This window comes from Cebus imitator, unplaced genomic scaffold (genome assembly GCF_001604975.1).
Source record: "Cebus imitator isolate Cc_AM_T3 unplaced genomic scaffold, Cebus_imitator-1.0 Scaffold93, whole genome shotgun sequence".
Classification (NCBI taxonomy): Eukaryota; Metazoa; Chordata; class Mammalia; order Primates; family Cebidae; genus Cebus; species Cebus imitator.
This window is the reverse complement of record NW_016107408.1, coordinates 4,503,374-4,515,800: the sequence shown is the minus strand read 5'-3', so window position 1 is coordinate 4,515,800 and position 12,427 is coordinate 4,503,374. Positions and strand designations below refer to the sequence as shown.

General features: G+C 54.3%; 1 protein-coding gene across 1 annotated transcript in view; it reads right to left on the bottom strand.

The window, feature by feature from the left end:
- Window positions 1–5,046: 5,046 nt before the first annotated feature.
- DNAI2 (dynein axonemal intermediate chain 2) overlaps window positions 5,047–12,427 on the bottom strand; it is a 35,242-nt gene continuing 27,861 nt past the window's right edge. Inside the window, exons 10-15 of the mRNA XM_037740997.1 lie at window positions 12,280–12,427; window positions 10,404–10,539; window positions 9,455–9,601; window positions 7,723–7,950; window positions 7,021–7,152; window positions 5,047–5,843 (exon numbers count right to left, since the gene is read on the bottom strand). Coding sequence (XP_037596925.1) covers window positions 5,748–5,843; window positions 7,021–7,152; window positions 7,723–7,950; window positions 9,455–9,601; window positions 10,404–10,539; window positions 12,280–12,427 — 887 coding nt within the window. The 3' untranslated portion in view covers window positions 5,047–5,747. The remainder of the gene's footprint in view (window positions 5,844–7,020; window positions 7,153–7,722; window positions 7,951–9,454; window positions 9,602–10,403; window positions 10,540–12,279) is intronic.

Here is a 12,427-nt window from a genome sequence, read left to right as displayed (position 1 = left end):
TGTTGGCCAGGCTGGTCTCAAACTCCTGACCTCAGGTGATCCGCCCACCTTGGCCTCCCAAAGTGCTAGGATTACAGGGGTCAACCACCACTCCTGCCTGATATTTTCAATCAGAGATGTATGACATTCTCCACCTCCTCAGAAACACACCTGCAGTTGGAAGCCACTGGTTTTGATGAGCCCTGAGCACTTTCTAAAGCCCATGGGCTCTCTAGAGCCTTAGGGCAACCTGGGCAAAGTTCCCACCTCCTCATGCTCTGGGCATAGCTATTCACAGGCTTGGCTCCCGGAGCGACGACATGGGAGGTGAAATGGAAGAGACTTACTGAGAAAACGAAGCATGGATTGAAGACTTTTCTCTCAAGCCCCGGCATCCTCTTCCAAATTTGGGATGTAGATGCTGAAACGACCCCAAGAAACAAGTTCACAAATTATTCTAGTAGCTCCTTGTACTAACCTAGAATTTGCCACCAGCCATGAAGGCTGTCCCAGGAGGCCCCGTCAGATGCTTCTAAGTGAGGAAGGTGATAGACATTTATTGAGCATTTATTCTGAACCCAGTGGCTCATGTGTTAGACAGCAGAGGTGCAGGGAGGTAAGTAATTCCGTGGCCATCGCCTCACTCCAAGCTGATGTCTCTTGCCTGACACCACAACACGACCCCACCTGGCCCACAGGTGCCTCCCTCCAGACCTCCCTCCACCAGCAAAGGCTTCATCAACCCATGCCCCTGCCTCGCAGTGATCTTTGCAAAAAGCAAGGTCAAAACCCTTGACCTCAAGGCCTGCCCCAGCTGACTCTTGCTGTCCCTTCCTCGCTTCAGGCTCCAGCCCTTACTAGCTCACTCCAGCCACACTGATGATTCCCTGTTGGTCAAACAGAGCAGCACCGCCTCCTTCCCTCCTCCGGTCACTGTGTGCAGCTGCCCTGCCTGGGGTGCCCCTCCACACAGATGTGCCCATCATCACCCGTGCACACAGATGCACTCGCACGTGTACACACGTCTCTGCCTCATGCTCGTTTGTAGGGTCTCAGCTGCATTGTCCCTTTCTCACAGAGACCTCCTGGCCAGCGCCTCCTCCTCTAGAGTCTAGGTTAGTTCCTCCTGTTATCCCTCTCACGGCACCCTGTACTCTTCCTTAACATGGACTTTGCATGACTGTGGTTCTGTAAGCACCTGCCTGTGTATCAGCTTTCCCTGTCTCCCACTGGTGTGCAGGCTCTGGGAGGCGGGGTCTGAGTCTGGTTTATTTTCTACCTGTGGCCAGTGCCTGGCACAGGGCTGAGTGTAGGCAATGTTTCCCGAGGGCAAGCGCCTGAGCTGGGTTCAGACTCTCCTGCCTGGAAATGCCCTGAAAATGCTGCCTCTATCTACAGCGTACTGCAGGCACCCCCAGGACCTCAGCACACAGAGCTGCAGGTGCCCCCAGGATGTTAGCACACAGCGGGGCTGGCCCGGGGGCTCTGGATGCTGACCCTGGTAGGCCATCAGTAGTCACTTAAAAAAAATTTTTTTTTAAATAGGCCAGGCATGGCGGCTCACGCCTGTAATCCCAGCACTTTGGGAGGCCTAGGCGGGTGGATCACTTGAGGTCAGGGGTTCGAGACCAGCTTGGCTAACATCGTGAAACTCTGTCTTTACTAATGATACAAAATTAGCTGGGTGTGGTGAAAGGCACCTGTAGTCCCAGCTACTTGGGAGGCTGAGGCAGGAGAATCACTTGAGCCCAGGAGGTGGAGGTTACAGTGAGCCGAGATCATGCCGTTCATTGCACTGTAGCCTGGGCAACAAAAGGGAAAGTCTGTAGGAAAATTAATTAATTTACATATATTTATCATATGTGTGTGTATGTGTATATGTATATATATGTGTATATGTGTGTGTGTATATATATATATATATATGATATAAAAATAGGGTCTCCTTAGTTTACCCAGGCTGATCTTGAACTCCTGGGCTCAAGTGATCCTCCTGCCTTGGCCTCCCAAATTGCTGAGGTTACATGTGTGAGCCACTGCGTCAGGCCAGCAGCCACCTTTGCCTCCCGTTTGGGCATCAGTAACAGCTCAGGGACCTCTGGGACACGGGGAACACTTAGTTTTGTTACTGATGAAGGGCAAGGGTGCCTCCTCAGAGTCCTGCCCTGGCTCCTACAGTCCCCAGTGGCCACATGGTAGGGAACTGGGAAAGGGATTCTCCCAAGAGCCCACTGGGCTGTTGTGGTCATAGTGGAAGCATCTTCGGTTAGGCGGTGCATTTATTAAGTCAGCTGAGCAAAAGAGGCCAAAGAAGTCCCCCTTTTCTGGATGGCATGGCCAGGAGGGATGTTACTGTGCTGTGGACATTTGGGTCTGGCTGCTGCTTCTGCACTTCCGAAACCGGCTCCAGGCTGGGCGCGATGGCTCACGCCTGTAATCCCAGAGTTTTGGGAGGCTGAAGTGGGTGGATCATGAGGTCAGGAGATCGAGACCATCCTGGCCAACTTGGTGAAATCCCGTCTCTACTAAAATACAAAAAATTAGCTGGGTGTGGTGGTGCATGCCTGTAGTCCCAGCTACTCGGGAGGCTGAGGCAGGGGAATCGCTTGAACTCGGGAGGCAGAGGTTGCATTGCGCTGAGATCACATGACTGCACTCCAGCCTGGGTGACAGAGCAAGACTCCATCTCAAAAAGAAAAGAAAAGAAAAGAAAAGAAAAGAAAAGAAAAGAAAAGAAAACAAAAAAAACCCAAACCGGCTCCAGTGTGGCCCCAGTCCACACTCCACACCCGCAGGGTGGGTTTTTCCAGCTGCCTCTGGCTCTCCAGTGATGCATCATGGTTTGATTTACCTCACCTTTGGAAGGGAATAAAAACAGATTCCCGGTGAAGCCGGCGTGAGAGGTCAGTGAAGGTTATCATAGGGGTCGGCAGCGTTGGCACCGCACCCACCAAGCTCATGCCACCCTTTGCCAAGTGCCACTCGCAGGCTCTCCTCTCTGCTTCCACGGCCACTTCTCAAATGCTATGCCTGCCCAGTGGCACTCTCTGCACGCCCGAGGGACCTGCTGACTCCAGCAGGCAGCCTCCTTTTGCAGGCACAAGCCAAAGGCCAAAATTCCAATTGAGTGAAAGAAGGTCGCCCTGCCCTCCGGCTCACAGTGCCGGGCTCTCCCAGGGGTCTTTGGCGTGCCCAGGTGAGTGCTGCGAAGTCCGCACCTTCTCTTGGGAGCACTACATTTTGGCAGATTTTTCTCTACCTTGGGCCTCTCCACTGTGACTCATTCGGACAGGACTGTCCAAACTGCAGGGGGCAGTCCTGTGTGCTGGACGCTGAGCGGGGTCCCTGCCTCTGCCCACTCAATGTCAGGAGCACTCTCCTCACCGGTTGTCCCCAGATATTGACAGATATCCTGTTGGGGGCAAAATCTTCTCCAGTAGAGAATCGCTGCTCTGACTGGGGAGCTCCTTAAGACAGCACTGGGGCTCCGTGTGCCCCTGTGCAGCGAGGGGCCTGCTGCCCCCTCATGCCCCCCTCGGTCTGATGCTGGAATGGCAGGGAGTGGAAGTGGGCCAGCCCACACTTCTTACCAGGTTCCCAGAGTGCAGCGTGCCTGGCACAAGCTGTAAGGCTGGGACTCTGGGCTTCAGTCTCAGCTCTGCTGCCCACTCCCATTACACTCAGCAAGTTCCTCCCTCTGTCTCCCCTCCCACATCTGTAACGTGGGGAGTGAAGATGGTGAGATCACTCCTGGGGCGCTTGTGAAGATGAAGCACTCAGCGTAACCTGAGATGATTGTTTATGTCAAGGTTAGCTATAGTCAACAACTCATTGATTTTTTCTCTTTGGGTGCAAGGGCCAGCTGGTCCCGGGTCCCTCCTCAGGGAGATTATTTTATTTTATTCATTTATTTATTTATTTATTTTGGGATGGAGTTTCGCTCTTATCACCCAGGCTAGAGTGCAATGGCACCATCTCTGCTCACTGCAACCTCTGCCTCCCAGGTTCAAGCTATTCTGCCTCAGCCTCCCAAGTAGCTGGGACTACAGGGGTGCACCACTATGCCTGGGTAATTTCTTTTGTATTTGAGTAGGGATAGGGTTTTACCATGTTGGCCAGGCTAGTCTTGAACTCTTGACCTCAGGTGACCCACCTGCCTGGGCCTCCCAAAGTGCTGGGACTTCAGGTGTGAGCCACCATGCCTGACCATTTTATTTTGTCTTCGAGACAGGGTCTTACGCTGTTGACCAGGCTGGAGTGCAGTGGTGCGATCGTGGCTCACTGTTGTCTCCAGCTCCTGGGCTCAAGCGATCCTCCCACCTCAGCCTCCCGAGTGGCTGGGATTACAGGGGTGCACCACCATACCAGGCTAATTTTTATATTTTTTATAGAGATGGGGTTTCCCCATGTTGCCCACGCTGGTCTCAAACTCCTGGGCTCAAGTGATCCTCTCACCTTGGCCTCCCAGGGTACTGGGATTACAGGTGTGAGCCACTGCGCCCGGCCAAAAAGATTCTTAACATGGGCATTTTTCTTTCTTTTGCTAAATTAGAGCTAGGGTCTCACTATGCTGCCCAGGCTGGTCTCAAGTGATCCTCCTTGACTCCTGGGTTAAAGTGATCCTCCTGTCTTGGCCTCCCAAAGTGCTCAGATTACAGGCATGAGCCACAGCACTTGACTGACACAGGCATTTTTCAAGGGCACTTTGGGTCCCTGCCAGGGTCAGCTGCCATCCACACGCTGATGACAGTCAGGGCATTGTTCCTTCCCAGTGCGAGCCTGGCACTGAGAGGCCCTCTTGACCTCCCAACATCTCTGGCAGTGGTCACTCCCTGCTCTGGTGAGCTGTGATTCCAGGGCACCCCCAGGGCAGCCCACTTCCCGCCCTGGAGTCCCTGAGAGGCCTGCTGAAGACTGTGCGGGGGCTCCCATCCCCACTCTGCCCCATCACGAGTTCTGAGACAGGGCAAGTCCCTGTCCCACTCCTGGAACCTCCTGTGTAGGTTAAAGATGGTAGGAGCACAGGGTCCCGGGGACGTCGTGAATGAATTACAGGAGATGATGTGGAAGGTTCTGGGTGTGGGATGCATCACACAGACTAACTGGTGGCATTGTTATGGTTCATTTAACTTTACAAGAATTAGGATAACAGAAAGCATTCAGGTGCGGCAGAACAGCCAAGCTCATCCCACCTGTCCCCTCCCACGCACTCGGAGGCTTCTGTAGTGGCAAAGTGTACCCATGCCCGGGAAGCTGCCTGGTGAGGCATTTTCAAAGTGGACAGACTTTTTGTTCCTGATTTGTGGGTTTCAAGGAGGGTTGATCATGGGGAGGAAATCCCCCTGCCCCCACTCAAAGGTCTTCCCGAGGCCCTGCCATGGCTGTGCCAGTGTGGTTGAGGGTTTGCAAGGTTGCAAATGAGAATGATTGCTGGGGAACCTGTGAGAAGCTGAATCCCAGGAAACATCCAGGGCCGGGCCTAAGGTGCCCTCGGGGTGGGCTCAGGGTGGCTGAGACCAGGGGGCAGCCAGCTCCCAGACAAGCCCTGCCCCTTCCTTCCCTCCAAGGGGTGGCTTGGGACTCAGTGCCCAGTGAGTCAGTGGGGGCCAGCGCTGTGTCGGGGGTAGGGTGTCAGGGCCTGATGCTCCCCGCCCACCACCCAGTGCTGCTTTAAGGGGGTGCTCAGCTCCCCACTAGTGAGAGCAGGGCAATCACAGAGGTGGGAAGAGAAGGCACACAGGGACAGCTCTGCAGTCGAAGGCTGGCTTCTAGGCTAAGTCTTCTTCCTCTTCGTCACCCACTCTCTCCCCCGTCGCTTCCTCTCCCTCCTGCGCCACCTGGACTTCCTCTGAACTCGGTTGCTGCTGCAGGGGAAAGACAGCACAGGAGTGTTGGTGTTGGTAGGGGCAGGCCTTCCCCACCCCCCTGGGATGTGAACCCCACGATGCCCAAAGCAGCCAAATGGCTGAAGCCTGGGTCGATGAGCACCCTGGAACCCATGGTGCCAGCTCTGCGGCCAGAGAGGGCCCAGCCAGTGCAGTAGGTAGACACAGCTGCGGGCGTGTGACAGACTCGGGTACACGCCTGGCTTCTGCCATGCCTGGCTTCTCAGTCTCCTTGGCTCCCTCACCCACAGAGAGGACAGGACACTTTGCCGGGCTGTGGCCAGGATTGGAAACAGTGGGCGTAAGGACTCAGCCTATGGAAAATGGCTTCAGTACCACATGGTACTTTGTGACCAACGCGTTTTGGGCCATCTTTAACACGCATGTTCAAGATGTACCCTCTATGGAGGAGAGGAGGTTACCAGGAGGCAAGGGTTTCTCCTCTCCTGAGAGAGAGGCAGGAAGTGTGTGGCACACGGGAAGAGGAAGGGGCCAAATTCTGTGGACCTAAACCCCTTCCGAGGCTCAGCTTCTTCATGTAGAACGTTCAAGCCATGGTGAGGAGTACATTTTGGGGTGTATGTCACCAAGCACGCTGCCTGCCAGCCACCATTGCATTGTAAAAGGTGGCCAGTGTCATCTTTGCCTTCTGCAGGGCTGGACAGGCCAGGCGTGGTGGGTGGGAGGAGCCCTGGGCTAGGGTCAGAATCCAGGATTCTAGTCTTGCCTCCATCAGAAATGCACGGAGCTCTCTGCCCCACCTGTATTACCCAGTGTTGGAAGAAAACAGCTCACAACCAAGTACCCTCAAATGCAAAATGCACCTGCAGAAGCCACAGCTTTTCCTTAGAGCCAGGAGGAGAGAGGCAGAAGAGGGAAGGAGTCACAAGATGGAATCAGTTATCTTCTGTGTGTTCTCACCACCATCCTTCGCCGTGTCCACTCTGTCAGGGACCGGGACCTTGCCATACAGCTCTTCTTGCAAGCAGGCGTCATGGGTGGGTGCTCTGTGCAGGCACACTGGGCCCTGCCCCCCCACACTTGGTCTAATGCTCTATTGTCATTGTTTTAAAATTATTCATACTCTTTAAACAAGCGCCCCCACTCCCCAGGTCTGCCGCCAGTCTTGCCCGCAAGGGTGAATCCTGGTGTGCACTCGCTGTTTCTTTTCCCTGCCATGCTGCTGTTTGGCTCTTTCGTATTTTGGCATCTTATCTGTGGAGCCTAAAGGAAGTGACCCAGACAGATGATGTCTTTTCTTCCTCTGTCCACTGGTACAAAAGAGGTCCTGGAAGGTCGCCAGACACCACCTTCATAGCGCCATCTCTCATTTTCCAGATGAGAAATTAAGGAACCAAGAAGTGAACCAAGCCGGCTCAGGTGATACAGCTAGAAAGTGCAGTAGAGCCGGGGCTGTGGACAGACGAGCTGACCACAGGTCACACTCCTGGCAGCAGACCTGGGTAAGCCAGCATGACATGTACACCACTAATGTCATAGCCCCTCCCTCCAGGGGACTCAAGGCCCCCTCCTCTCTGACAGCTCACTTACCTCTAGGACCCTTGTTCAGTCACTCAACATGTATGTTCAAGATGTACCCTCTATGGGGGGAGGGGAGGATAGCAGGAGGCATGGAGCGTGGCTCCTGCCTGTAGGGAGCCTGAAGTCTGTTTGGGGACTTAGGATTCTTTGGAAGGAAGGAAATAATTCTTCCCACTTGCCAGGTAAAAAACCTAAGGTCCGGTGGGTACGGCTACTTGCTCGAGGTCACCCAGGAAGTCAGCAAGCAGAAGCAGAACCCAAGGGCCACCACTCCCATCCAGTCCCCAACCCACCCAGCCCCGGTCCAGGACCCTACAGGCATTGGCTTCGGCTTGATGGCATCTGCCTCCTGCTTCTTCAGCTCTGCGAAGATGATGTCGAAAAACTCTTCCTCTGCCTTGCTGACCAGCGCCTCCAGGTCTGTGGCCAGCCCCTCGTCCCTCTGCTCCTCATCCCTGCCCTCCGCCTTGCCCTTCTCCTTCAGCCGCATCTCCCGGTGCCTGGCCTCCAGGATCTTCTCCCGCCGGGTCTCACGCTCAAACATCTGGGCATACAGGGACAGAGAGAGCCCGGTGGGGAGAGGGCGGGACGGCAAGCGACTCCGGGACAGAGGCCAGATGGGGCTTCTGTGGAACTCTCCTGTCTCCACACAGTCCCTGTAGAGGTCTGTACCCAGGGCTGGTGTCAAGGAAGGAAGGCTGAATATTGGGGTTGGAAGGCTGCAGCAGGGACGCTGAGTCACTCAATGCCAAGCAGCACCAAGTTCCCTGACCACAGAAGGAAGAGCACCCTTTGGAGCTATGAAATATGGCGGCCCTTGGTCCAACAAGGGCCAGCTCAATGGCAAGATCTCAGTCTCAGGCAGAGCCAGGAGGCTCTCCCGGCCTCAGCACTAAGGGTTTTCAATTTCACAGCGTTCGCTGTGGTTCTGGGGAGTTGCTTGCAGGCTGCCCACTGGGAAGGGATGTAGGAACGGATCTCAGTCCCCTCTTCAAGCCTCCTTCCATCTGTCTTTTCTTTTGGCATTCTAAACCTTCAGGCCGGATGCGGTGGCTCATGCCTATAATCCTAGCACTTTGGGAGGCTGAGGTGGGAGGACTGCTTGAGCCCTGGAGTTTCAGATCAGCCTGGAAAATGTAGGGAGAGCCTGTCTCTAAAAAAATTAAAAAATGAGTCAGGAATGGTGGTGCATGCCTGTGATCCCAGCTATCTGAGAGGCTGAGGTGGGAGGACCAATTCAGCCTGGGAGATGGAGTCTGCAATGGGCCATGATTGTGCCACTGCACTCCAGCCTGGGCAACAAAGCAAAACCCAGTCTCAAAATAAAACAAAATAGATACAATAAGAATAAATAAAATAAAATAATTAGGCCAGGCGCGATAGCTCACGCCCGTAATCCCAGCACTGTCAGAGGCCAAGGTGGGCAGACCATCTTGAGGCCAGGAGTTCAAGACCGGCCTGGCCAACATGATGAGACCACGTCTCTACTAAAAATACAAAAATTAGCTGGGCACGGGGGTGCGCACCTGTAATCCCAGCTACTCAGGAGGCTGAGGCAGGAGAATCACTTGAACCCGGGAGGCAGAGATTGCGGTGAGCCGAGATCACGCCACTGCACTCCAGCCTGGGCAACACAGTGAGACTCTGTCTCAAAAATAAATGAATAAATTTTAAAAAATTAAATTAAATTAAAATACAATGTAATACAATAAAATACTAAGCCTTCATTGGAAAGGTTCTGCAGAAAAAAAAAAAAAGTGTTATTTGAAAATAGACAAACTGACCAAGTCATACCTCTTTGATTTGCAGCTAAAAATCCGAATCCTAGGGAGTGAAGGCCACTTAGCTCTGCAGCATTTGAGTAAGGGCACACTGACACACCAACACCTAGTTATGGAGCCCACTTTGGGACACCGCCTCCCCCAAAATGTGCACCCATATCATAGGGATGGGGGGGAAGGGACATTGATTTTTCTGACTAGCTTGCTCTGTGGTGGGGCCAGGTCGGAATGTGCCAGAGGGGTTCTCCCCAAGCGCCTGGGACTTACGGAGGAGGCTATGTTCCTCTCGTTCCTCTGGAGGGTGGAGAGCCCACTGGAGACCTCCAGCAGGGTGGTCATCCCCAGCTGGGAGCCACAGGCGATGAGACACCCATTGTCCTGCACCCGGAGGCAGAAGAGGGCCTCGTCACACACCTGCAGAAGGGGCCAGGCAGACCCAGGCAGAAGAGACAGGAGCAAAGTTACGTGTGTCTGAGTAACTGGCCCTGGGGAGGCTCCGCCACTTGGCCCTGTTCAAACACCCTCAGAGACGCCTCTGCCCCACAGGATGAAGTTCAAACTCAGAGACTGGCCGTTAAGACCCCTGGCTTCCCTGCCTCGTCTCCCGACCCACCCCTTCAGTTCCGTCTCACAGTCCCCCTGTGGTTCCCCACACCCCACCCTTCCATGGCCCCAGCCAGCAGGGTTCAGCTCTGGCCACCCTGACCTGAAGGGGACGCTCCAGCAGCCAACGCCCAGGGGCTCTGCCTGTAGGCAGGAGATGCCAGGTACCTGCTTTCATTTCTTGTTAAATTTCCCCCGGGTGGTTCTGTTGAACCATGAGCGTGCCAAGTCCCCTCGATCCCTTAACCTTTGACACACCAACCCCTATTTACGGATCCCACTTCAGGACACCACACTGCCTCCCCCAAAATGTGCACCCATGTCCTAGGGGGTGAGGGTGAGGGGACATCTTTTTCTGACTAGCCTGCTCTGTGGCGGGGCCAGGTCAGGTTGGGACGGGACATGCTGTGGGGGCTCTCCCCAGGCACCTGGCACTTACAGAGCACATGCTCCAAAGCAATCGCTGCAGCCAGCCTGCACGCAGCTCCCCCGCAGAGGCCCAAACACGCCTGGCCACATATTGCACACGTGCCCACAGCACCCCACACACACACCCACGCCAAGGCCTGGCTCCTGGAGGACCCAGATGCACAGGAAGGGACGTGCGGATGACCTTCAGACTGAGGGCAGGGTCGCACTGCTTGAACACAAAGTCCCAGATGTCCAGGGTCCCATCCATCTTGGTGGTGAAGAAAACGGCTGGCCTCACAGGGCTCCACGCAGCGTCGGTGAGGTAAGCCATGTGGTACCTGTGGGAGGCAGCCCACATGATGGCTGGGGGGACAGAGAGGCTTCTGAGCCACAACTTGGCTCACTCGGTCCCTTCTGGGCTCCAGGGTCTCAAGAGTCTTTTGAGGCAGGAAGTTCTTCCTTGTGTCTGACTTCTGGCTGGGCTGACCTCACCCACCCACAGCTCACAGGCTACTCTTTTTTCTTTTCTTTTCTTTTTTTTTTTTTTTTTGAGATAGAGCCTCACTCTGTCACCCAGGCTGGAGTACAATGGGGTGATCTTGGCTCACTGCAACCTCTGCCTTCCGGGTTCAAGTGATTCTCTTTTCTCAGCCTCCTGAGTAACTGGGATTACAGGCACCCGCCACCACACCCGGCTAATTTTATTTTTAGTAGAGACGGGATTTCACCATGTTGGCCAGACTGGTTTCGAACTCCTGACCTCAGGTGTCCAACAGTCTGCTCTTTAAAGGGTTCTGGGCTGGTCATGGGCAGTGGCTCATGTCTGTAATCCCAACACTTTGGGAGCCCAAGGTGGGAGGATGACTTGAAGCCAGGATTTTGAGACCAGCCTGGACAATGTGGCAAGACTCTGTCTCTACAAAAAAATTTTTAAAAATTAGCTGGGTGTGGTGGCGACCACCTGTGGTCCCAGCTCCTTGGGAGGCTGAGATGGGAGAATCGCTTGAGCCCAGGAGGTCGAGGCTGCAGTGAGCCACGTTTGTGCCACTGCACTCCAGCCTGGGCAACAGAGTGAGACCCTGTCTCAAATAAACTAAATAAAGGGCTCTGGGCACCGTCCTTCCCATGGGCTGGCCACTGGCGCTTCTCTGCTACTAACTCCAGGTGGCAGGCGCATGTTAGTGGACCCGGTCCCACCCTGGGACTCACAGATGGGCGTCAGACGGAGGACACGCCCAGAAAAGCTGCTAATACTGAGATCAGGAGAGTGTCACTTCCTGCTTGGTTTCACCCGGATTTTCAAGAGTTTCTTCAGTGAAGATGGGAAGTTTTTTAAAAAGAGACACACACATGTGCACACACAATGGAGCCTTCAGATTTTCACCAAAACCTCGTCTCCCTTCCTTCATTGCAATGTAGTTGTAGCTGGGCCCCTGGTGGGCAAGGCAGAGACTACATTTCCCGGTCACCTTTGCAACCGAGTGTGTTGACAGCCAGGCCACAGTGGGAGAAACAATCAAGACTAAAGAAAGGGTGTGGTGGCTCACACCTGTAATCCCGCCACTTCGAGAGGCCAAGGTCAGCAGATCACCTGAGGTCAGGAGTTCGAGACCAGCCTGGCCAACATGGCGAAACCCTGACTCTACTAAAAATACAAAAATTAGCTGGGTGTGGTGGCAGGTGCCTGTAGTCCCAGCTACTAGGGAGGCTGAGGCAGGAGAATCGCTTGAACCCGGGAGGCGGAGGCTGCGGTGAGCCGAGATCACACCACTGCACGGAGCCTGGGGCCAAGAGTGAGAATCTGTCTCAAAAAAAGAAAAAAAGGAAAGAAAATTAAGCCTGTTTCATTAAAGTAATGGCCATTATTTTTAGCAATTGAGTGGTTTGAAGCCTATCCCGTTCTGGAGTGGCTGGAGCAAGTCACTTGCTAACGCAGGCTCGGGTGTTTGTGGAGCGTTTTCTTTCTCCATTTTACAGATGGACGTATGGAGGCTCAGGACTCTTTGGGGCCCAGTTGGGCCCACTCTGTCCCCTCCTCTCTGTGTACAGCCCCTCCCGTACCCAGCATCCCCTCTTACTTGGTCCACATGATGGATGACTCCCGGCTGTCTTCAGACCAGATGCGGGCTGTCCAGTCACCCACTGTTAGGAAGTTCTTGGGGTAGAAGGGGTTCCTCTGGAGAGCGTAGATGGGGCCGTGATGGCCCGAGAAGGTGCACACGATCT